This window comes from Pelmatolapia mariae, linkage group LG1 (genome assembly GCF_036321145.2).
Source record: "Pelmatolapia mariae isolate MD_Pm_ZW linkage group LG1, Pm_UMD_F_2, whole genome shotgun sequence".
NCBI lineage: Eukaryota > Metazoa > Chordata > Actinopteri > Cichliformes > Cichlidae > Pelmatolapia > Pelmatolapia mariae.
Window position 1 is genome coordinate 20,628,213 of NC_086227.1, and position 26,706 is coordinate 20,654,918.

General features: G+C 41.5%; 1 protein-coding gene across 1 annotated transcript; it reads right to left on the reverse strand.

Annotated features, from left to right (window-relative positions):
- Positions 1–779: 779 nt before the first annotated feature.
- lmo1 (LIM domain only 1) lies at positions 780–24,936 on the reverse strand. Its single transcript, XM_063475191.1, has 4 exons — positions 24,310–24,936; positions 10,919–11,132; positions 3,306–3,431; positions 780–1,808 (listed from the first exon to the last, which is right to left on the reverse strand). Exons 1-4 carry the CDS (start codon positions 24,329–24,331, stop codon positions 1,703–1,705), a joined length of 468 nt encoding a protein of 155 aa, XP_063331261.1. The 5' UTR covers positions 24,332–24,936; the 3' UTR covers positions 780–1,702.
- Positions 24,937–26,706: the final 1,770 nt, after the last annotated feature.

The following is a 26,706-nucleotide window of genomic DNA, read 5'->3' on the forward strand; positions in this document are numbered from 1 at the left end:
AGATTAGTCGTATTAACCCCAAGAGCATTCATGTATTCGTCATCTGAGCCACATTTAGCGACATATATACGTCGTGGCCTATTTCTTTGGAATTGTGCGGTTCTCAAAAGGCCAAACGTACATGAACGTAAATGCAGCTATTTATGTTTATCTCTCACAGAGATAAACTGGTGAAAGACACTCTCTCACTAAATCGAAGGCAGCATTAGGTGGTTTTAATTCTCAGGGTCTTCCACGACACACGTGAAGTCTGGTAATGTGAGTGAAATTAAGGCCAATGAGGCCCGTCCAAACCGATGTGCAACAATACTTCTTACTGACCTTGGGTGGAAATGAAATGGATGATGAGCCATGAATTTTTAAAAACTGCTTCACAGTGTGTAAAAATGTGGCTGTTTCAGTTTTGCTGGGTGTAACATCACATAAGTGTTGCGATTTTTTTGTAATTATAGCTTGTTACTGCTAGTAACTGTGTAGTAACAACAAGAAACTATGACTACTATTTAACTTTCAGCCTTAATATATTAAAAACAAATCCATGGTAATCAGTGTTTCTGCACATAGCCTTTTGCTGTGTGCAGGAACACTGCAGTTAATATATGCTTAACGCCTTTCCCCCTCCTTTAATTTAAAGATTAATGTGTACAAATACATGTAATAAGCAAAGCCACTGAAGTGGATTATCACTTGATGGAGTGGCTGAAAATCTTGACAGCTCGACCAGAGTTGGTATATCAGATATAACCTCATCAGATAAACAGACAGTGTCACACATCTCCATTAACAGTCTTCTGGGGAAAGTACCCTTTAATACAGCTCTGCACTTGTGTAGCTGATGAGTTTGAATGAGCTCAAACTCAATGAGCATTTATTTTCTCTCTAATTTATTTGCTGTTGCATTTCATTTCCAGGCCAATTCACCCTCATAATCAGATGGCAATTAGTGAAGCATGAATCACACAGAGCAGCTCAGCTTATCTCAGCCCCCTTTCATGACACCTGCACGCTCACAACAACACGGTTTTGGAGAAGCATTCTTTTATTCCAAATAAAATCTTATTTAGTTCATTTTAAACAGCATTTCTAATTCCATCAGACCTCTGCAAAATGTAATAAAACTTGTTTCGTTGCATCATGTTTTAAAGAGGACTTCAAATATTTTTTTTCTCGCCTGCAGGGCTCTTTACAGCATTGCAGTTTTCTGATACATGATTACATATCAACACGTGGGCCAACTCCTTCCAACAACAACTTTGGTTTTTGGTAAGAGAAAAAAAAAACTCACTATGAACATTTAAGAATCTTTAATTCACACTAGTAATAAAATTGCATTACATTTCATAAAATAAATGTTCCAGTTTATATATACAGAGAAAACAGACTGTACATACCCTCCAGTGAACCATTTCTTAAAGAAAAAGAAAACAAACCTGAAACAAATTTCACAAAACATACAAGCAATACAGTGCTCAGCTAAGCAGGCACAACTGTACATCAAAATTTGTAACTGCTCAGTGTTGAGGGGGGGATGTGGGAGGGGCAAAAAGTTTAACATTTACAATAGAGTCCTTAGGGACTGATAAAGGGGTCTTAAAAAGTATTGCAGGCAAGCAGACAGACGCTTGTCTTTTTTCCAAGTGCAGCGGAACATCCATCTCGTGTGTAACGTGTGGAGCCGGTTGTTGCTGCCGTCGGGGTCCAACTATTGGACCTGTGTCTCAAAGCTCCCATTCAGCTGACCTTCCTCATAGTCCATTTGACACAAAATCATGTTGTTTTTTAGGAAAAACTTGTCCCCGACGCAAAACCTGTTGGCACACAAAAACAAAAGGCGAAAAAAAAAAAAAAAACATTGTCAAAAACAAAACGAAAAAAAAAAGATGATTAATGCTGGCATCACGACAAAGTGGTGTGTGTTTGTTGACTGGTTGACTCTGCTCTGGCAGTGAAAATGCTGCGTTTAGGATCAGCAGGTACCGATGATTCTGTTTGATCGCACACATTTGGCTCGAGACATTTTACCTCATGCGCCGAGACCGCGGCTCGCCAGATTCAGAGTCTGTTTTGATGGCCATCGTAAAATGTGTGGCTTCAAATAAAAGTAGATTAAAACCCTAAACAGTTTCGAATCAAACAGACACAGGCACTGGCACCCAATGAAAAGCAGGTCAGCTCTCCTTGGCCTGGCAAAAGCGGCGGTGGCGCCGCAAGAGTTTCCAAGGAAACTCTGCCACGGGGTTAGCTTTTCACACACCAGTTTAGTTCCAGTGCTCGAAAACATTTTTCCTCTAAAGTCTCACAGTCAGTTGGAGAGGGAAAAATAACACATAGCAGCCTGCCCCACTGATGTTCTTCTGTGTGCTGCTGTTTGTTTGTGTGACACAGTGGACACAGCTCCATAATGTGACTGAAGGGGAGTGAAGATAAGAATACAGCTGAAAATGGCTTGGCTTTAGTAATGTGCCAGGCTGGTAACACAGTAAATAAAGCTGGTAACGGTCACAGCCGTGGCAATACTGTGCCAGATGAGACCTGGCTTTGTGTCTGCCAGCTGAGAAAAGAGACTGCAGTCATAATTCCCTTACAGCAGGTGTTCACTATGGTAACTGAATCTGGTCTGCAGAAGGTTAATGGGCTTGTGCTGTGTGGAGGAACAGGGTCACAGCACCCCTGACAAGCATGCAAAGGACGTTCTGCTTTCAGAGAGGTGCCATTACTGACAGTATATTAATGGGAAAAAGCAATATTTGGCTATGTCATATTCTGTGTACATCATACCATACAGTAGGCTTTGTGCTTGCTCCAATTCTATAATAGTTCCTATCCCTTAGGAAAACGCCATTTCACACCTGTGTCTATTCTCTTTTGTGCAACAGCAGAAATCTGGAGGACGTCATTTTTTATTTTTTTGTGTGGCTCCTTTGCCTCCTCGGACAAATGAGAACAAAAGCTAATTTTACATCCCATTGGCTTAAAAGATTTACAGATCTAGCCACAAACAAGGACAAAGTGCTGGCAGCGTGACATAATAGAAAATAATTAGCAGGGCATTACAAATGCAATGCAACCTTGATTCTTGCAACACAAGCCAACCGCAATTTACTCCCCCCACCACCAATTATAAACTGTGGTCTGCAATAATGGAATGAAATATAAAATTTCTTTTCCACCTGAGATTTTTTTTTTAAGAGCCTCGAATATTTAAGCCACTGGCCATTTTAACGCCCCATTTTTGTGTGTGTGTGTGTGTGTGTGTTTTTCTTAAATATGCAATGTTGTTGTGCAGTTATGACCCCCATTCTTACCTCTGGTTACAAAGCTGACAGGCAAAACAGTCCAAATGGTAAACATTATCTCTGGCTCTCATCACCATTTCAAAGGCTGGGATCAGTTTACTGCAGGCTGCACAGTTCCCCGTTGTACCAAAGAGCCTGAAAGACAGAGCGCACAGACAGAGATTAACCCACCTTCTCTTTACCTAGATGCAGTAAAAAGAGCAAACAAACACGTAGCAAAATGACAGCAAGAAATGTAAAAGAAAGAAGTTCAATAAAAACAGGGGCTTTCAGAGAAAAAGGGAGTGAAAATCGAATTGAAGGCAAAAATCTTTCTTGGCATCCAGTTGGTATATTTGTTAATGAGAGTTACAAACATAGATCTTAATTCTTGGCTAATGATCTAATTATAATGATCACATGGTTTTAATCTCCTTCTTCAAAGAATTTCCCTCTCGCACACTGCAAAAGCAACAAAAACAGGTCTGAGGCAAACCATTTGAACTGCTGAAAGTTTTCTTCTTTCAAAACAAAACTACCTAATGAGTCTGTCTTCAACCAAATCCAGCTGGATTTTTTTGCACAAGAGGCTACACTCTATAATGTAGTCATAAGTTCAAAAAGATTTCTGTTACAAGGATTCAGGCTCAAACCCTCGCTCTCTCGCTTTTCTCCGTCTTCCTCTTTCATTCAGCGAAGAACCTGAGACAGTGATGGTAGATGTAACCTTGAGGAGTTAACTAAATGTTTTACAGTGAACAGACTCACTGCTCAAACCTCACTGCGGCTTGTTTGGGCTTATTAGATAGGAGCCAAATGATAAAGGTCACAAACACAGCAAGAAGGCACTGGTGTAGATCTCCTCAAAGCCAAAAAAAAAAAAAAAAAAAAAGGAACCTCAAATGCTTTCCTCAGTCAGATTTACATTTTCATTTTCCAAGCGCCTGCCCCTATGTTTAATTTGGAGATTCTGAAGCACAGATAGATTTATATATTCTGCAGCAGGAAAAGGACCGCTTCACAGCTTTGCAAGAGGGGATAAGGCAACAGCAGATTGTCATTCCAACAGTATGTTAAACACTTTTTCCCCCCAAACTTGTAGAGCTCAGACAGAGGAGTCCCCGTGTTGATATTCTGCCTCGTTTATGCGAGTCCCATTCAGTTGCTTTCACCTTGTTAAAGAAAATGTCTATCCAGCAGCTCTGCTTCTAATTAGGGGCCACTGCCCCAGAGGAGCAGGAAAGACAGAAACAGAGGGAGAAAGGTTGTTATGTTCCATGAGAGGGATTCACAGGGTGTTAAACTGAAACATTGTTACAACTGGTTACTGTTTCAGTAACAAAAAGAAAAAAAAAATACTGAATGTTCTCATACAGTAGACATCTGCCACCCACGGGGTGCTCTGTAACTCAAAGAATGTTTTTCCCCCCCTCTTTAGAGAGACACAAAGACTTATCCAAACAGCTTTAAAAAATTGCAATCTCACACATTCAGTATTGATCTGAAAACAGAGCAAATACCAGTGCTACAGAACCTGACCTTGTTATCACACTATTCCAGCATTCATATTACAAGACATGAGTGAGTTTGTGTGGACAAAGCACAAGTATTGGCAACCGTGAACTGTTGAGTTTCCAGCTTATAAATTAACCCTTTTTCTCTCTCTTTTTTTTTTTTTACCTGGAGAAAAAAAAGAGAAAACTCCAGAGCACCCAGAGTCATCATGACATTCAGAGACTCACATGTAGTGAGCAGGTCATAGTGATGTCCTTTCTCTCCCTCAGGGAACCTAGGCTATAAAAGAGCCTAGAGAGCCTTGGTCATTTACAGCAATTGACATGCACACACCTATAGCAGCCAGAAGGATTATTCTAACCCATCTCCATTACACCCTGCTGGGCTGCAGACATGGTGCTCAGTTGATACATACAGGTTGTGAAAACGCCTGGTGGGGAAGCCCAGCTTGCTCCTGACACCAAGTTCCGCCTTCAGTCAGAGCAGCGTGTCACATCTGTGGCTAGTTTTTACTTTGCGGCTATATCTATACTCTCCACAAACCAATAATTCAAATAGTGTGGGTATAACCTCTTTTCCACTCTATTATGAGGGTGATTTGAGCTCGCCGTTGGATACGAAACATTTACAACATAAAGCCTGCAAAACCTGGTAAACACCCACGCCTTTTTAAACTCCACAGTGAGAAAGTATTCTGCTAATGGCACAAAAAAGGGGTTAGAGGCCTTCAGTATGGAAGGACGGTAACGGCTCTGTTAACCGGTCTGTCTTAATCATCTTAATAGTCTTTCATGCTAACCTGATTTCCTTATCAGCTTTGTGATTTGAAATCGCAGGCAGATATTTGGCACAGAGAAGTTGGAGTGCAAAAAAGTGCTCTCGGTAATCGCTGTGTCCCACTCATACTGTTCTTCAGCCAACAGCTGATGTGTCTGGGTTATAATGTGGCATCAACATATGGCTTAATTGAGCCCCTTGTGCTAAGAGGAGATTACAGGCTGAGTGAACTGTTCAGCACACATTATACTCTTTTCTTCCTGCTCCTGTGAAAATAAAAGGCAGTCAGAGAGAAATAACACTGTAGCAGAGCATCCTAAGTAATGAGTTTCATACTAAAATGCAATGTTAGCCAACAGATCCCAACATATTAGCACAAAAATGAAGATGCAAGCTACTCAGAGTCACCTTTAACTTGTACTAAAGTATAGATTGCGCAGTCCTTGATCACACACATTCATACACAACATGTATACTACAACATATATAAAACCACAAAAAACTGCATTAATTTTAACTGTCATTTTTTATAAACTTGACATGCTTCACCGCACCCAAACAGTGCATTCCACGAACATAAGCTGTAAATGGGTTTTGTTCATTAATTCATTTCATTTAAAGTAGATTTTCTTTTTGTTTGAATAGACTATTTTCGGAGGAATTCGAATGCATTGTTCTGACACATGTCCCGTATTGTAGGAGTGCAGTGGCTCATGCACTTCAATTTCCCTGGTCATTTGGATTAAATAAATCAATATTCTCTGAAGAAAAGTGTAAAAAAAAAAAAAGAAAGAAAGAAAGAAAAAAAATCAACATCAACACCGGTTTTTTTTTCAGCATTTATGAGTGGCAAATTTCTCCAGCTTGTAATGCACCAAGGCCTGTGTGCTTTGCTGATCAATCATCGGTATTGTAGCTGGGTTTGTAGCAAGAAGCCCTCTTTTAAAATTGAACAATTCTGTGGTTCATATAAATGGATTAAAGGGTTAGAAGTGCTGATTTGGATTGCTCACCACAGCCTGTGAGGCATTCTCATATGGATTTCTAAATGGCATAATGCAGTATAAGTAAAAGCAAGCTGGATGTGCTTATTAGATGAGTGTTGTGTTTTTGCAAACTTAAAAATGTTTTTACTGGCAGTAACAGCAGAACTGAAACTGAAGTGGTAACGCTTTTAGGTATAAATACAAGTTACGTTTTGATAAAGATGTGCTAGCATCCTGCTAAATTTGCTATTGTTGATGTTTTGCAGTTATCACTGTTAAGTCTTAATCTTTGTGGAAAAGATCAACAATGAACATTAACCTTAGCTCTTAAATAAACTGGCCGAATCTTATCGTAACCACCTCGTAGTACCACATCAACCAAGTAGAGCACTTTGTTTTCAGACTGATGGCTTACTTTTGTTTCCTAAGTAGAATAGGAGGCAAAGCCTTCAGCTTACAGTTAGGTCTGGATCAGGTGACCCTGAATCCTCCCTTAATTATGCTGCAATAGGCCGAGGCTGATGCGGGCTTCCCATAATGCACTGAGTTTCTTCTTCACTGTTTTTTGCCCCGTCTTTTGTCCCAACCGGTCGCAGCAGATGGTTGCCCCTCCCTGAGCCTGGTTCTGCTGGACGTTTCTTCCTGTTAAAAAGGAGCTTTTCCTTTCCACTTTCGGGGGTTGTTTGACTGATGGGGTTTTCTTTGTATTATTGTAGGGTCTTTATCTTACAACAAAAAGTGCCTTGAGGAGACTGTTGTTGTGCTTGTCACACTTGCATCAAGTAGTGGTTTGTGTGTGCTACTCTAACACAGCTGGAGTTCACAGGTCATTGGAGAAGTTGGTGATCAATGGAAATTCGTATAATAGCCTTGCCACCCCATAGATTTGGAATATGGGGTGGCAAGGTAAGAAAATGTTAACGACATTTTTGTACCACTGTTGTCGTTCCATATTCTACGACATGTCTTTAACACACACTGTGATGTTTTCAATGTGTTTTTTGCAGACAGAGATTAAACATTTTATAATTAAATATTTCAGACTGCTAAATCTAAGGGTGGCAATGCTGGGGTGTGAGAATGTTACTATAATGGCCGTGAAAGAAAGACTCTCTATGCCAAACGTACATTTTTACTTTAGACACTGATCACCAGTCTTGGTAAGTATTAGGATCAAGACAGCTTAAAAAACCTTAATATATCTGCAGTTTAATATGCAGCAAACTGCATTATCAATAAAGTAATTTGTGGTTCATTTAATGACCATAATTGACACCTTTCAGATACACAGTGATGATTGACACCTTGAAATTGTATCTGTAGACACGTAGAGATGAGAATGTGTGTCCCTGCTTAACAATACTGAAATTACTCTTATCTCACCATCTCAAGATTATAGGCTTTGTTTGGATCACTTGCCGTCATTATTATGGCTTAGGTCTAATTATATGCATGCTGACTTTGGGTTTTTAAACAATTAAGTTGCATTTTAGGTTCTTAACTTTATAGAATTTGTATACTTGCCTTATCCCTGCTTTCTACCATCTTCAGTGCAGGGGAATGAAGCCTATTCTCGACTCCTTAAAAGAGCTCCTATTTAGTATCTAAAAATGTAACTTTGTGTGCTGGTGTGGGATGTTGCGAGCAAAGTTGGACGGCAGGAACATAAAGGAGCTCTCCTTCCTCTGTTATTGAGTTATTACAATGGGTCTTTAGAGAAAAGAGGGCCTTCTTTAGTTCTTTCAACTCGCTGCTTTGCTAACTTCAAACCCTTAAAGCTCCTACAGTGCATCATCTGCCTCTCTGAATTGCTTCTCTCAGATTGGGCTGTGGCTCTTGAAGTTTTCTACCTGTTCTCTGAGCTCTTTGAGACTTCCCTGCCTGCATAGGGTTTGTCAGATTTCATAAAAGGGAAAACTGTTAATGCATGCGTCGCGTGTTCTGACCTTCCCCAACAGTTGTGTCTTTTCTGAAAGTGTAAACCTCTGTACAGATCTATCTCGCCTGAAAAAGAAGAGCGACTGTTTCACTTCCTCAAGGAGTAAGAAGAAGACTGATCTGAAAAACAGTCACATCCGTGTGGAGCCATCCTCTATCACATTGCTATTCAGCTGGTTTTAGGATAACTTATAATGTCCATTATCTTGAAAACGTTTTCCTCTTACAGTTAATTACACCACATTTTGATAAGTGGCTGACTATTATGTCCACTCTAATATATGAAACAGAATATTGAATTATTTCTAGCTTCATGTCCTGATGATCGTATCATCACTATATATACGAGGGGTTAAAGGTTTTACGACTTCACCAAAAGACTGACAATAAAGAAAATGCTTAATAAAGCTGCTATTCTTACAAGGAAGTTGCTTACAAAAAGAAAAATGCAGGGAACTGACATCAGGTGGATTAAAACTAAACTTTTTGATGGTGCATGGTTTTGAAGGGCACGGGAGGACACTGGCTGAGGTGTGCATTTTGTGTGTGTGTGTGCGCACTGGAGTGTAATATTCAGTAAAGTGTGGGTGCATTCAATAAGTTGCTAATGCCACTGAAGGACAATCACAGATGGAGCTCCTATAATAATTAATGTGAGCATGGCAGGGTTCCAAACCCTGGGAAATAACCAAAGTGTGTTTGATCCACTGCTTGTATTTAATGAAGTGCGGGAGGCTAATTCAGTGTACAGATTTAACTTCATTACTGCAGGTGAGCAGAGCCTTCGTCTTACTACAGAGAAAAGAAGGATTGAAAAGGAAACCGGCGCTGCATGGAGACTGCATCACCTACTTTCAAATACTCTGGTCTCTCAAACTGCCTCTTTTCTATATACGCAAGGCAAGGGTTTTAATTTGTTCCATAATAGAATTCATCTCAAGCATCTCAGCCATTAAGTGTTCTGCATTTGTCGCAGGCTGAAGAGCAGGCGAGTGGGATGGATTTCATTAGACAATCTGGGGCAGCAGAGGAGCACAGGAAGCTCTCTACAGCTCTGTCCTTTTTATTCTTATTTTAGTATTCCTAACTCTTGATTCCATATGTCATTCTCTTCATTTCATCCCTTCTGTGACCTCTACATCTTAGTGGCCTAATGTGCGAGAAAGCTTTTCCTTCTCCCTTTACAGTGCCAGTAGGCACTTATGGCTTCAGGGTTGAGGTTGCTGTCCTTTCAGCTGATGTATTTTACCAAGTGAAACTCTGAGCTTCATCATTTTTGCCTTCTCCCGGTCATTTGCCCATTTATTATTACCTCATCTGCACCATCTGCCCCTTTTGGGGGCAACATCAGGTCTTAGTCAACCTCTCACTGCATCTTAAAAGCATTAACTGTGGGTGGGGACTGATGGATGGTAATGGCCTATCTCAACGTAACATCCCTAAGCGCCTCTCAAGTGGGCTGTAGGCTTCTTCCAGGTCGAAGGAAGAGCTGAAATAAAAGTGAAATGTCATTAAAAGGCATCAGTGAGGTAGAGGAAAGCCAGGTTGATTAAAGCTCTCTGTGCTGAATTTTAGTGGCTATTTAAGTGATGCTGCTCTTTTTTAATTTACCATCTTAAATTGGAATAAACTAATCAAAACTTAAATGGGTAGCAGTAAGAGATAAAAGTGAACACGCTGTGAGACAAGGAGGCAGAAGGAAAATGGAGAAAGGGGAAGGGGGGAGGACGGTGCAGGGCAGGGTGTTTCGAGAGGAGGGGCCTAGGGCACCGGCATCTTTAAGTCGGCCCCAGGGGGATTCCCCCTCAAATAAATGGTAGGGAATGTGACCTAACGCCCAGGAAATGGTCATGTTTAATTTAACAAGCAGATGGCAGGGGTATCAGAAAGAAGGGGTGGGGTGGCAGCACTAGTGAAGCAACAAGCCTGCCTGGAGGTTTCTCACAGCATACAGTGCTGATACAACCAAAAACATGTCTTCATGACAGAACCCTAGTTCATTGTTCATGTAAAGAAGAAATTCATATATGGTTGGGTATCCACGTGGTTTATCGTAGATGTTGGAACTCTGATTTGTGTTTGTGGACAATTTTTTTAAAAAAAAAAAGAGGAAGAAGGAAAAATGGTGTTCCAAAAATTGCCCGTATTTTTCTCCTTATGCAAAACACATTAGCCTTCACCTATATACATTCTGTAAAAGAATAAGGCATCAACCTTATCTGATGGAAATTGATTTTAAAAGTGTTCGTGACTCATACTGACAAAGCACAACAAACCCTACCGGGAGGTTTATATGAGAAACTGAAAAGAGAGGAGGGAAGAAAAAAAACAACAACTCTGCGATCCTTTTGAGTCACACAATTTTTGGAACGAGATCGCTATTGTGCTTGTTGTGAGGGGAGAAAGGTGATTGTGTGTCTTTCTTGCCTCAGGTAGTCCCTGCGACAGAGGATGAGGTTGGCTTTCGTATAGAGGGTGGAGCCCACCTCCCCCAGGCGGCAGTCGCAGCAGGCACATTTGAGACAGTCCTCATGCCAGTATTTGTCCAGGGCCTTGAGCAGGTAGCGGTCTTTAATCTTGCGATTGCAGCCAGCACACCCCTTCTGTTTCCCTTTGGGCTGGACGGAGAGCATCGGCACACCTGTAGTGATAAGGAGACAAACAGCCACGCGTGATTTACGGCCCGGGAACACGAGTGACTTTTCATGTTCTCTTTTTGATAAGCTGGCTGCTTCTCGAGGCGTCTAAGCCTGGCCTCGCACACGGCCACAGCACACTGCCTACCTGCTTCATATGCATTAAAGAAAACATTCTTCCATGTAGATAGGCACACGGGTCACATTGGACTACAAAGCCTCGACTTACTTGTTCCACTAAGAACATGCTGTAATACAAAAGTTACATGATCACTGGCAGCAGGCTTCAGAGGACCGAGCACGTCTCAGGTAGTTCTCAGAGTTATTTTGCTTACCGAGGTATTTACAACAAGCTGCGTAGTATGTTAGTGACCTATCATTTCATCAAAGCCCATTTCACTCAACTGTCCACAGCTGTAAAAGCTCCTCGTGGGCTTTGTTTGGTATAGATTAACATTAACCTTTTAAAAAGCCTCTGACCACAAAAACGTTGCTACCAGACCCCAGTGAGATATGTTATGGCCTAAGTGCCTTTTAGCACACGCGGGGACACACACACAGACACGGACTCATATACACACGTGTGTGCGCACACAAATCGCCAACACACACAGTGCTCCCTGCTCAGAGCATTACAGCCTTTCCTCCTTTTACACTTATCTGTACTCATGTGTCTGCAATGAGCGAGCCTAAGTTACCAAACTCGCAAATTGCCCTGCTGTCACGCAGGTCCCCTTTAAGTGCGCCTTTTAGCCTCCTAAAGGACAAATAAAGTCCATTTAATAACTGCACTAAACACTAATAGTCTATGTGTGGTTGACATTTGTGTTTGGACTAAAAGCCCCCCTCAGGCCACTGCTGGTACAGAGGCAGGGGTGCGCAGCTCCCCTCTGTAGCACTAACAGGTCTGCCACAGCTGAAAGCACAAGACAACAGCTCTTAAGACACTCTCTCACACACTGAGCTATTGATCCATCTAAAAGAACACACAGTGGACGCCACTTGCCACTCTACTTTCAAAACACATTTCTCTCCCTCTCTCTTGAAAAAAGAAAAAAAAAAAAGACTGGACAGTCTGCAACATGGGGGGTCAGGCCAACATTTTGTATGTGTGGGCATCTGTAAAGGGCCCCATTTTAAAGACGGGTTATACAGTTTTATATGAAATGTCACTGTTGCACTTTAGAGTTGTGCATGCGGTCCATACCCGATATATTTTTATATATAAACACGCACACGCACAGGCGTTTCTCTGGAATGAAAGTATGCAAACGTGTGACATATTGTGTAGTTGTGTTATGTTAAGTGTGAATAAGGTCATCCTGTAGTTGGATCCGTTTTAACTTCTGCAGTTTACTGAGCGATACACACAACTTCAGCTGGTAACAAGGGACTGCTTCGCTCCGCGCTGTTTTTCTCAGCTCAATCTGTCAAGTTCGCTCTCCTTCACAGAAATCTTACACCGCTTTTCAGCAGAACTTCTTTGGAACAGAAAATCATTATCATTCTCCCTGCCTTTTTTCTCCTTCTTTCACATGCTCTCACACGCAAGCAAGTGGACCCACAAAGTACCTCATTGGATCCAGATTTGCGCTGCAATTTTTTAAGGGCCATCCGCACATCAATAATGCTATGACTGTAATACAAATAGCACCCCCCCCCCTTTCTTTTTTTTAAGGAGGTGAAGGGAATAGCAGGGCTTGTTAGTCAAATTTATGACTTTGGTTTATATGTCAGTAAGTGCTGTGGTGGTGTTGAGCCGTCTTATTTCTTTATCAGAAGTAGAAAGGAGAGGCTAATTGGTCCAGTGCTGGTGATGTGAGCCATCAATTAGTGTTCTGCCTGCCCTCCAGCTCCCTCGTCTCCCTCCTTCTCAAAACAGACCCCTTGAAGCTGCCGCATTAGGATCACAAAACCTGCTATAAATACCAATGTTCAGTGTAAATGAAGCTAAAAAGCTTCAAATTCAAGCCACACTGGATAAGGGCGGACTCTTCTACCTGTATTTCATGGCTTGTTAGGGGAGCTCTCTGCAGGTATGCCAACAGTGCTCGCCTGACAGGCTTCTACAGAACTAAAAACAGTCTTAATGAGGAGAGAGAAAATGCCTGTGTGTGTGTGTGTGTGTGTGTGCGCGTGTGTTTCAGAGGTTGTGCAAAGAAAAATATAGAAGTTGCTGCATTTCCCTCAGGGATTTCAAAAATCTTTAATTTGCCTTTTATGACACCTAATTAGTTATTCTACTCAAAATCTTTGCTTTAAATAAGAGAACTAATTATACAAAAAGGTCGTTCCTCCACCTCCGGAGGGCTACTCGTAATTGGTGGAGACCACCACCACTCGCAACACTTCCCTTAAACATATCGCGTGTGTTTTACATCACATTTGAAAAGGCCAAAGTTTAACCCATCATGGAGTTACTGTGTGCTGCTCAACACTTCTTTTAAAAAAAAAAATAAAACGCTTCTCGGCATCATTAAGGTGACAACACAGACTGTTCCTTCATGTCACAGAGGTTTCTCTGTTTCTTTATGCAGATGTCCCGGTCCTTAGGCCTAACTAAGAAAGACACCTCAGCAGAGAAACACCAAATGTCTGCCAAGAAACCAATATGCCTCTTCCTTGCAGCAACACTGGGGAGGGGGAAAGAAAAAAAAACACAAGTTTGATGTCTTCTACCAAAGCAGCCTCTGGAAAACGGCTTTAATAGTAGTGTAGCAAGCAGTAGCTAAAACCTACTAAACAAAGAGCGGTGACAGAAAAAAAATGATTGTGTAAAGTAAATGTCTTTTCAATTCCCTTAATGCCATGAGACATTTTCTTGCACCTGTCACCACTCCCGGCGCTCTGTGAAACGGTGGAGTAGAACAGACCCTCCAAAGCTTGCCACCTCCCAGAAAGAAAAGCTGCATTATGAAAGGAAGCAGCAGACTAGGAGGCAGCCTCCACTTAATCCAATCCATTTAACAGATACAAGTGCCACTGACCTTCCAGTGTCATTTGATGTTACCAAAAGCATGCCTCTCCACATCACGATTCATTCTCCAACAAGGGATGCATTTTACCCCTCAAAGTGGAGAGACAGCACTTGGCCTGCCAAATATCCTTCCTGAGGAGAAATTTAATTTGCCATTAGCACTGTGTGAAAATGCCTGTCATCTCCCTCTTCTTCCCCCCCTTTAAAGATTGTATCTTTCAGGAATATGTACAGTTAGTTTTACTCAAGCCAAGCAGTCTGTCAAAGCATGTATTTCCCATTATAGATAGCATCCGATTTCTGTTACCCCATTTACACTTCCATCTGTAGAGCTATCAACAAAATCACATCAGTCCACTAACCTTTCTGATATATTTAAGGTTTTAAAAGAAAATACGCTGGATGGAGCACTCAAGGAAATACAGGGGAGGAAAATGGAAAAATACAATTATCACACAGACATGGGAAAACCTGTAAAAAACAAAAAAAAACCCTACAATTTGCCCCAAACTCCCTTTCCCCTCCCCATCATTACCATTAAAGTGTTGGTTGCTATTTTAAAACAAGTGAGCAGGTGCTTGAATGGTATTCCGCATACACTAATTTATACGAATCCCGGAGCCACCATCAGCTATGCTGTGTCATTTCATGCAGACTAAAAGGAAGACTGGTTATTGTCTTGTATCAGCTTCTGTGGGCGTAAAGGTGTGGGAATGATAATATTAGTCTGAATAATCACCCGCTAAAATCAGCACTGTTTCTTCTTATATTAAATTTACAATGAAAGAAAAAGAAAACTTGACAGTAAATGTTTATTCACTAAAGAACTAAACTGATTTCATATCAGAAATAGCTTTAAAACAATATAATTTTAATGTTGATTAGCCAGTTGTCTCATTTGATAGGTAAATGAACTCACAAATTCACCCCTTCACTAGTCAACTGCTGTGCACGCACACACACCCACACCCACACACTCCCAGTGGAACAGCTGCTCTCACAGGCACTCAACCTTTAATGGCAGAAAGGACAGTTACATCTGCTTCTCTGTTTGTTAAATGTCTTTTGATCAATTAAAAGCTCTGACGCCATGGTGCGATGCAGACTTTGCTGGTTCACGGGGAGGTAAAGGATCTTGATGAGACTCGCTCAGCCTTCCTGACACATGGGGAGGGAGGTGGTCTTTCAAGGAAGTGGAAGCTGGCCCTGGGTGGGCCTCTTCTTGGGGGCCCCTATAATTCCAACTCCCAGCTGCACTAAATAAGAACGCGTTAGCCACCAGCGTGGTGAATACACAGAGCGCGATGCTCGGGGAAATTAGATACTGTATTAGCAAATGATTGCATTTATCTGGAACAAGCGCATGTGTCATTATCCGCACCACCACCACCACCCTCTCCTTTATTCAAACCACTCCTGCACAAGACATCGGGCCGGATATTAACCGAGTCTTTAAACTGCTGCATGAAGTTACAAACGATGCTGAGCTCAAATAACTCGAAAAAGTGAAGAATAGTAGAAAAAAATCCAAACTTACTGTGCTGATTTTGGTCTAGTTCTTTATCCAAGTGTTTTGTGCTTCAGCCATGTTGTGGCCTTGGCATTGGAAAATAAAATTTGTCCCTGGGCCAAGGTGTCTGCCACTGAGGTTAATAGGCATCTCATGCAGATGTCTTGCTATTGTGCGCATAAATCAGCCCCTTTTCATTCAGCTTCCATCATTGCTGTAATTGAGTCCGTAGACGTGTTTTTATATCTCCGAGACAAAATACAAGACATCTGGTAATAATATCAGCTGGAATAGACATGTCAGTCGAAAGCAGAGTGATGAGCGCATTCTGAATGATAAACAAAATAAAGAACACTGAATCATGTGCCTATCGTTAGCTGGCACATATGCAAGGAGCAAAAGAAGAGATATGCATGAACACGTGCATGTGCTCTCTCGAATTAGGCCCAAGTCAATATTACATTTCATACTGGCTGTGTTTTTTTGTTTTTCCCCCCTCTCATAATTTGCTCTAAGAGCCTTCTATGTTACCGTGCGGCATGCTACTTTTCCAGATGGTTGTGTATGAATGCTAGGGTCTGTGAGGTGATTTCTGGGACTGTATGCATGCTATGATTATGACATAATTAACACCCACAGTAAGTGGGAGAGAGCAGACAGGGCTGGTGCAGTTGAGGAGGGGACTGTTCATTAACAAGATGCACTCTCTCAAACTTTGCAGCTTGCTGTGGCTAATAAGCCCCGCTGAAACGGAGCCCAGCCGTCCCTTGCATTGACCCTGGCACTGCCCAGGATAAGGGAGGGTTTTGTCTCCTGGAATAATTGCTCTTTTCACATGTTACAAGTGTCCTGACCCCCACGGTCGGCAGCCACTTTCCCTACCATAATTACTCCTGATCCGCTCCAAATGAGTCAGGCACATTAGGGCTGCAATAACACTGGCCCAGCTTCAAGCGCGGCATGGGGAGTCTCAGCAGAGCAGCCTGGAACAGGGCTGCCTTTTCTCCCAGCCTACGGTCATTTCCATCACGTCAGAGGTGCATTTCTTACACTTGAAGTCAGCACGAAGGCCCTAGGCCCTTTTTCTAAAGGCTTACAGAAGGTATTGTTAGCTCCTGGTGCTCACTACTCACTGTGGTTTGGCTGCACACTCCATCCCAATTAACGAAAACTTCATTAGGGTGCTTTTTTTCCACACTTTTCAGCCCCCTATTATTTTTAATTTATTCACATGGGGTTAATTAAAAGAAATGTATCACAGAGATATGCAACAGCTTTCTAATTAAATTCATTGCTGTTTTTTTTTTTTTCAAGACATGAAACTGGCAGAGTTTCCAAATTATTACAGAAGGCGACTTGTTCCAACACTTGGTTGCTCAGTAGTAGGTTGAGATTAGAGCTCTGCAAGGTAAGCTGTCAACAGCAGAAAGAGAGTGAGGGGGAAAGAATGAGGAAAAAGAAAATGAGAGTGGGGGATTAAGATGAATGAGGAGGAGGAGAAGAGACGCAAAAAACAGCCATGGTTTGATCGTGCAGTTTTACTCCAAATAAACCCCAAGAGAGGTCTTAAAGAAGGAAGACTGTCAGTGTTGACAGATCAAGGAGACCATTTGATATTTCATCCAGCCAATCACATATGGGCTCACTGTTGAGCTTTGTCTGCCGTTGGTCTAAGGTGTTTAGTTCTCGAAACCTGCCATTTTGCAGCTTTTCATTTAAGTGCAAGCTGTCAATAATCGAGAAGGTGAATGCATCTTCATCTCAGTTGAGTACAGTAGGCACAAGATCAACTGACATTTCCCCCAGAGTCTCCATTTGAGATTGAATAAAGTTTTTAAAAAAAAATCTATATATTGTCAAACTAGATACTTTTAAACCTTTATAGAAGAGGCAATCTTATCTGCCACTTTCTGATTCCTGTCAAGAAAAAAAGAAAGAAAGAAATCAAACCATTAGACCCGTCACAGCCACTTTCCGCCATCCGGAACAGAATGCACAAACACTTTTTAGTCCACATTAAAAATGCATTTGGAGATGGAAAAATGGAGCCCTCTAAAGTTTGTGTCACTCATGAGGTCAGGAAGTGATGTACGAAATCCTTCCCACTCCCCAGCAATTACTGCACACTTATTATTTCAAAGGATATGCCAGGAGACAGGTGTGCCATTCAGGGTCCTCGGTGTGTTGAAAATGGAAGGGAAGAAGGAACACCATACTGTGGTGCACTATGTGAGGTTCTTTAATCTTGAATAATGCAAATTCCCCACAGGGGGCAGTTATTTGGCAGCACAGGCCTCTAATGTCATTCAAGCACCTACTCCCACACCTGATGGGGTAAATAATGAGGGAGGTTGGGTGCACAATTAGAGAAAGAGGTCTTCATGAAGAAGCTGTCTCGCAAAGTCGGGCCTGTCCCAAAACTCTCAAAAGGGAAACGCCATAGAGGATATTTGATGTTTCATTATGAAAATGGTCTTAATGAATACGTTTGAATACTATTTTATTACCCCGTAATATAAAAGAGCTATGCCATTCCCTCTAGGAGTAATTCCTGTTGCTGGCTAAAATCAAATGGCTGGTCAAATGAAATGTAATAAAATGAAATGAAAGGTAATGTGATTGAAACGGGGGCCAAAAGTGTCTGAGGAACAGGTTTAACTTTAACTTCATTGGGAAAATACACACACACACACACACACACACACACACACACACACAAATGGCATTATTTGATCAGAAGCTGTATTTGCAAATACTCAGATAGTCAATATCAAAAGCCTAATCTGTTAACTCTAAGGGGCAACAAAAAGGCTGTCTTAATCACGGGCTTTAATTAGCTATTTAAGATTTTATTACCTAAAGGTCAACCAATGAGGGGTTAGCTCTCAGCAAGTTGGCTCTTATTTAAGTGAAGGCACCCCAGGCTTTTCTATTTACCAACAAGATAATTGCAAGATCTTAATAAAGTGTGACGGCTCCACCCTCCTTTCTTTTGGATTCCTCTATTTCATGCTATAAATCAGCTTTTAATTTTGATGTTTTGGGCATAAATAAAAAAGAAACTCAAGCATCAGTTTAAGTATTTCAATACGTGTCATTTTAAGCTGTGTAAAACATTAGAACAAAAAGGTTTATGGGAAATTTATGACAAAATTAAGTTGCCCTAAAAGAATCAAACTAATTTTTCAGAAACACTGAATCTGCTTAAATCTGTTTTCAGAAGTTGAGAGTGGAGTGAAGTTAGTCTGAAAGTTTAAAAGCCCCGCTAGCAGCCCCTAGAGGTTGCGCTGCTCCTTACACTTACAGGAACAAAGTCTCTTTCACTGACCAGTGAACACTTACACCCTAAGAAACAAATCCGCACAGGCAGGGCCAGAGACAGATGAAAATGTACAACAATCAGGGTTTCTGCAAACGGAAAATATGACAATGGCAAAAACTATAGAGCGAGCATGCAAGGAAAGGCAGCATAGGCTAATAACGCCTTGTTGATTTCCAAGCACCTATTGGCCAATTTTGATGACTTTTAGTGAGGGCAGTGTCAAAGGTTTATCTCATCTGAGATCCGGTTTCCTGAATTTGTATGACTGGATTTGTGCTCATAGATAGTATGATGCAGGATTGAAAGATCAAAACAAACAAAAAAACATATACACAGTTAGGATTTCTTTGTTACCTTTGCACAAAGCATGAATAACTATGAAAGTAAAAAGGAGGAGTAAGTAGTAATCAGTATGTCATACTGATATAGTCAATAGATTCTTTAAAATCTCCGAATAGGGTTTTGCAATTAAAAAACACATGTATGCATACTTTTAAAAATGTGCATCAAGAGATTAAATGAGGAGGGTTTAAATAAAATGTAGGTTAGTTTGATTTATGACACAAGAAGGCGTTAAGAGGCTGATAAGATTCGAGAGTCGGGTCAAACATGATTCAGGACGCACCATTGTAATCAAACAAACATAAACATCCATTTATATTTCAGGTTTAAAATCTTTCCAAATGTCATTTACGTTCCCCCCCCCCCACCCCCCATTGTAGCAAAGCTGCTGAAGAACGATAGTTGGTGGCTTTGTAGTTTTGACATCTGCTCATCTCAAGAACTTTGCTGCATGTCATTCGTCTTTCCCATGTCTCCTGTCTTCCTTTTCTAAGCCTATGATGACAGAATAAAGGAGAAATGATTTTTTTTTTTCTCTCAGCGAGCAAAGAATGAGCTTTACAGAGTGCAGAACGACACACAAGCAGCAGCCGTGAGCATGCAACCGGTAAACAGGTGAATAAATAACTTCATGTTAAAAACAAAACAACAGCAGGAAAAAAATAACTGATGAGATGTTGCAGGAAGTGTGTACATGTATGTTTGCAGAGGCATCAGTGTATCGTTTTTTTTCCCCCTCGCCACGTAAACATGAGCGCAGTCAATAACTGCTGGAGGGAGTCGGCTTCACGGTGACAGGTAGCAGTGAGACTTGCTTTCAACAGGTTCAAACAGATGAAGCAGTATCGTATATACAGTGTATACGCATGTATAGTGTTAGTTATTCAATCAGTGTTGACACCAGTAAAGCGGCTTATCTAATATTTTTAGATGTATTCTTCTGCATTTGCCTCTGAACTTGCACTAAGACACAAGGTTTCCCCCAGTGTATGTGACTCATCTCAGCTTGTTAGAATATATGCAGATTTTGGGAAAATGCTGCATTGGTCCTGCTCATTTTATACTGGCTGAATCTCACCAGTCTCGCAATATTCCTGTTGATGCTGAAAACATCATTTTTGAAGTGAATAAAAACAAGCCAAAAACAAAAAAGGGGGTCAGACTTGGGACAACACAACAGGGATGGTCTGTTCTCTGTGATGCATGTGGTGGCAGCAGATCTTGTTGTGAGAATTTGTATGATAACATAGCTAGCATGTGGCCTCTGGCAATAATAAAAGGGATGCTCTTACAGCTCAAGAGTGCATAATTGAGTTTGTGTGCCACACTGATGAGTGCAGCAATTTACATCGGAGGCAGGTGGGCGCGCTCGCTAACACGCGTCTCTTAAGTCTCAGTTCAGTCTCTTTGAATTCCACTTAGATCATGGAAAGTGATACAAATCTCCCGCACTCGTAAAATATGAAACGATCAGGACTGATAGGGATCTAGAGGTTTTAGTGGTGACAGACGAAATTGTCTCTTGTGAGGCTTCTGCATTTGTAAGATCAGGCTCAGATTAGATGGAATTAAACACTCGCAGCTGAAAATTGTATTAATGCGATTTTGTGTGCATTTTTTTTTCTTCTGAGCTTAGCTAAAATGAGTAAAGTGAAATGATTTACATGGACAGCCAAAACAGTGAGGGTGTAAGACTGTTGCTTGTCAGTGCAGGGCATATTGTGCTATTTACGCACATGTATTTTTTGGTACCATTTTGTTACATATTTATAAAAAATACATTTAAAAAAGCACTAGGTTACACTTTGTAAATGTTTCAAATACTCAACTGCCTCCTGACAAACTGTGTGTAAGAGGAGAAAAAGTTCAATACAGGCAATGTAGGTGCCTATAATAAGGCTTAATAAAAAAAAATAAAAGAAACTGTACTGACTTAAGAAATATCAAACGAAGCAATGTGTTTGTAATATTGTTCAAGCCCTAGAGCACCAAAACCAGATGTAATTTCAATATTTGAAATGGGCAAGTTTAATTTTGAAGTAAGACCAAACCAATAAGCTGAGAAAATAGCAAATACGAGAGAGCAAATTGCATTCCTTTGTAAAAGTGAAAAGACTTAAGGAACATATAAAAGTAATCTCCAACTGGAAATTAGAAATCAACCCTCAGAAAGCAAATAACAGAAAAGAAATATTACTGTCCACTTTCTAAATCAATATAACATCGCTACAAGACAGTATTACCATGGTAACACTGGTAAAGAATGAAGCAATTCTTATTATTTCAAAATAAAAATCGGAGCCTGAAGCCCAAGTTTTATTACAGCAGCTGACAGAAAGATCGCCAGTCTGTATTCATCTGGAGCACTGCTTTTCAATCACATGCTTTATGAATGTACACATTTTTAGTGGACAGGTTGATAACAGGATCTTAAATTAACAAGCACAGGTAACTGGAAACTTATAAGTAGCTGGAGGTTTTTTTTCTCCTGTTTTTTCCCCCCCGCCCTTTGGTTCAGGTCTGTAAAGAGTATACTGTAGTTATGGTAATGTTCAGCAGAAAGATGCCTTCAGCGTGGACCCACTTTCTTCTCCTGCAGTGTACGAAGAAAGAGAGAAAACGGCTGAGTTGCTTTTTCCACCCCTCTCAAATTATACGCAAATTGGAACCTCATATCGCAGGGTAAAATAAAATGTTGACAGTGAATATTTTGGTACATGTTGCTATTCATTGCCCACTATAACCTGCATATTAGGTCACTTCACAGAGCAGTGCCTGTGTTCCTACTGCAGTCGTCCTCTGTGCTCCCAGACTCAGGGCTCTGCCAGATAATATACATACAAGGATAATGACCTAATCATCTGAGAGTAAGGAGCTAAGTTTACACACAGTATCCACAGGTATCTGCATCCAACATGAAACCATTCAGAACGAGGATTTCAATGACAGCTGACAGGGGTGCGTCACAAATTTTTATTTTACATTTTCGACTCGTGACAAACTTGCGCAGTGGGAAAAGAACTGGTATCAGTCACAGAGGCTCGTTTCTGGTAATTGCTTTTGCAGCACAAATTGTTGCAGACTTTTCTAAGAGGAGTCAGAGTTCAAAAACGGTCTGCCAAACAAGCAGCATCATTACTTTGTTGCCAACTTGGATCGCTGGCTTTGAACACGAGAACAGACACACTGATGATCTGTTTTATAGGCCGCGTAAGGACTGAAATATGAACACTTAGGCGACTCGCACACGGGCATAGTAGTACATCAATCAAGGAAACAAAAAACAAATAAACTAACAAAAAAAAAAACAAAACAGCAACGCAGTGTAAGCACACATAAACACACATGTGGCCACCCAGACCCACACCTCCACTGCCACATACGCGTGCATCTGTTTGCGCAGGCACTAAGTGGATACATTAGACGTGAAGGTTGAATTGACAAGCCTATAACTTTGGAGCCAATAAACGCTAAGAGGCATCATAGAGAAAGAGACCAGATCCGAGCCGCTCTGCTGACAACCTGGCCAAAATGCTGGAGCTGCTGGTTGGACCCAGCAAATAAAGGGTGAAGCTTTTAGGCAATGAGCAGCAGGTGATCTCAGCTTTTCTGCAAGTCCTAATGCTCCTAAAAGCCTCTCTCCCTGGTTCTGTAATTGGGCATCAGTAGTTAATGTAGTATTGACTGCATTACATGCTCCTGTGCATCCTTTCCCACTAATGCCATTTGCATCACCTTGTACATTTACCATATTGCTTAGCCAATAACTGTTAAAAGCAATCTGAATCATGAATCATATAGGGAACTTTTAGCAAGACAGACATCCAAAGGAGACAATTTACAGTTGAGTTAATTTGAGTACATTAGCAGCACAACATGGATTCAGCCAGACAGACCAATTTATGTCTCTACCGCAGTCCTTTTATTGGTTTTTGGATGTGTAAGTGAAAGGATGCTCCTCTAAGATGAATGAAAGATCCATTTTCAAACATAAATAATGGGTTACAGATGGATCCATTACTTTTGGAGGAGGAGGAGCCCTGCATAAACTGGAGTGTACAAGAGAAATATCCCGTACTTTGAGAAATAACACGCACACACACGCACACACGGGAAAAAAGAAGTGTTTTATGGTTGTGGTGGCTGTCAGCGTGCATGCCAGCAGGTGGTCTGTATTGTCAGCAAATCGACCTCAAAATACTCTTAAAGAAGTGACAGAATAAAGACATGCAGCACACACCTACTTGGTTTTTAGTTCATCTCAATCAGGTTGTGCAAATGTGTTCAGAGCATATGCACTAAACAGACCCGAATGTGACGGATGCACTGCACACATCTCAACATCGGCTTAATCCAAAATGGGACGTCATTAGAGGCGAATTTGATTTAAATTAAAATTAATTAGATTGCCTCACCCATTAACCTAAATACATTGAAATAGATAAGTAATGCAAGTAGGCCTATTTGGATGGAAAGTGAGCGAACGCTGCACAGGCGCTATCCATAATTTGCAATCAAGTTAAAAGCACTCTGCTGTCATCTCCCATCCCGTGGTGATGTCAAAGGCTGCCTCGCCAACTTCACAGACGCAAAAAGCACTTAGGAGGAGGAAAGAAAAGAGGAGCCACATGCACTGCAGTCTGTGTGGAGTATCATCAAACTCTGGCTCACACGTCAAAAAAAGAAAGACAAAAAAAAGCTGCAAACAAATCCCGTTTATAATAAACTCTCCCTAACTGAACTGCAGTTTGGCATTTTGTAGGGTTTTTGTGGAAGAGCGCATCAACTTCGTGGTACAGAAAGCACATACGATATTGTTAGTTAACAAAAAAAAAAGGAGGGGAGGGGAAGAGAAAAAATCGCCCGGACCCCATCGTGACTGAATGGGGTTGAAAAAGCCAGCGTTAAGCGGAGGCTGCCGGTGCACAGGGTCCGGGGGGCGACGGGGAAAAAACACTCAGCGTGTAAAATGTCAGTAGTTTGCCGCGTTACTCCCTAGTATAGCATCCTACGGTGGTAGACGTTACTCACCCTCTTCCTTGTCCAACACCATCGTCCTGAGGAACGAGGAGTCCTTCCTCGGGCGATCCGTCCTCGGCTCCAGCAGGCTGCACCGCTCGGTGTGCTCACAGCTTCTCCTGGAAATGGCTTTGAAACGCGCGGTTGACTAGACTACGCCTCGATAAACCGAAACCCTGGAAAGATGAATTGCCGTCTGCGCGTTTTCTCCCTCCTATCAATAATAATTCACACACGGAATACGGCGATAAACACGACGAGAAACCCCTATCCGGACTGAAGTGCAGCGCAAACAAATAGCGATCAAACAGCGTCGGTTGCTCTTGATAAATTCCATGCGAATAGAATAAAAAAAGAAAAAAAAGAGGAGGAGGGGGGCAAAAACAATGAAAAGCGATACAAATCTAGTGTCGCCTATCTGTAACTGTGCACACACGGTCGGATCAGACGCTCAGACTGAACGGCTGAGCTCTCCTCGCTTCTTAATATTCTCTCTTTCCCGTTCTCATTTGCTCCGAAACGGCAACTATATTCAAACAAATCCAATTGCAAATCTGACAACTGCTAAAAGCAAACTCGCGCCGCCTCTCTCCCAGTTTATGTGCCGCGCTCGCCTCTGCTGCTACTGAATAAATGCGCGCAGTTTCCAGAGACCCTCGGATTCCCCTGTTAATTAAATCAATTCATTATGCTCAGATCTGATTAGCAGCCCTTCCCCCCTCTTTGAATCAATTATTCAATACACAAACATAATTGCTTGTGCCAGAGGTGTCTAAGTATTAGCTTATTTAACTCCAAGGACACTAATTACCCCTAGGGCAAGGGAACTTTTCTCATTAATTCTGACAAAACACAAAAGCACAGCTAAGGGAAAGTGTGTGTATGTGTGTGTGTGTGTGTGTGCGTGTATGTAACTGGTCCGCCTGCCAGTCTGAATGTGCGCGATCGAGAGGGAGAAAGAAGGAGAGCGCGCATGCACCTAAGTTGGTATTGATGCACGTGCGCACGCACGCGGGTGCATGTTTCAGGGAGAATGAGAGAGAGGGAGAGAGGAAGAGAGACATTGAAGGAGAGCAATAGTGCTTCACTGGTACAGTTTGAGTAAACATAAAACGCGCTCATTGTTTTTTTTTTTTTTCTTTTTCCCCCTTCTCCTTACTTTTTTTTTTCTTCTGCAGAATTTAATAGAAATAGCATCTAATTGTGGTCTGTTTAGCAGTTAATTAGTGTCCAGACACAGTTATCATACAGGCTGCAGATAAACAGTCGTTTCAAAAGACAGCACAACAGATGGGCTGCGTTTTTGATTAGTGGGTAGATAGAAGGTTCAGTTTCGAATCTGGTAATATAATTGTTGCCTGTTATTGCCAAGATGAAAGTGTTGCTGTTTCATGGTGGAGCCTTAAATAGCACCACTTTCACTTGCCCTGCGGAGACTGTTAACCAATTAAGGGTGAGATCCAACAAAGATTAGCCATTTAGGAGAGTAGAGTGGAGTATAGCTACAATAATGTAGGTTCGTCAGCAGCCAGCAGGCTGTCTGTGGTGTGAGCTCGCTCAGTCTGTCCTTGCCTTCTGTTACATTTTGCACACATATTACAGACCTCCTCCAGGCACATCATCATTAGCTCCCATATAAGCAAATTATTGTAATAAACAATTGCGATAATAATGCAATTTCTATTCAGAACTGTTTCGGAGCACATTTTAGTAACTTTGCCGTGGTGAAAGCTTATCTGTGAGATAAAACTTTGATGACGAAGCGCGAGCTAAACTGCACCGGTTTTGAGTTGATTATAGGTTCCGTTTTAACACTAGTCTGCAGTGGATGAACTATGCATGCTTTATTATTCCGTAATTATCCTGCTCTGCATTTGAAATAAACATTTTATAGGCCTTTCTAATGTGATCATGCACTACAAATCTAAGGTATAAAGCTGACTGTACATGGCCCGTAGGGGTAATTTCAGTTTTCAGCGCAGCAGGCTGTGGTGAGATTGGGTTGGCCCTCAAATCAATGGGCTGATCCTTCTCTGTATAGCGTTCTGGCTGACACGCTTGACTTTTCATCTCCACGGTCACATAGATTGATGACTTATGACCGAGAATGTATGTTTGCTGACCTCTAGCAAAGTGAGTGACACATAATTAATCCAATCACACGGAAAACTGGGAAGGAAATGGGAAGAATGGTTCAGTATCATCAGGGCTCCACTTCAGAGAGCCATTTGAGTTTTGAATGTAAACACCATTATGTGGATTTCTGTGGATTTGACACAGTTGTTTCACTAGAGCCTGCTTGCTATGAAAAATATCTTGTAGATGAGAGGTGCCGTGTATCTTAAAGTCACCAGCTTGGTCATCATATTTTAGTTTCGTATTTGAACACACCGGGACCCTTTTGAGTCC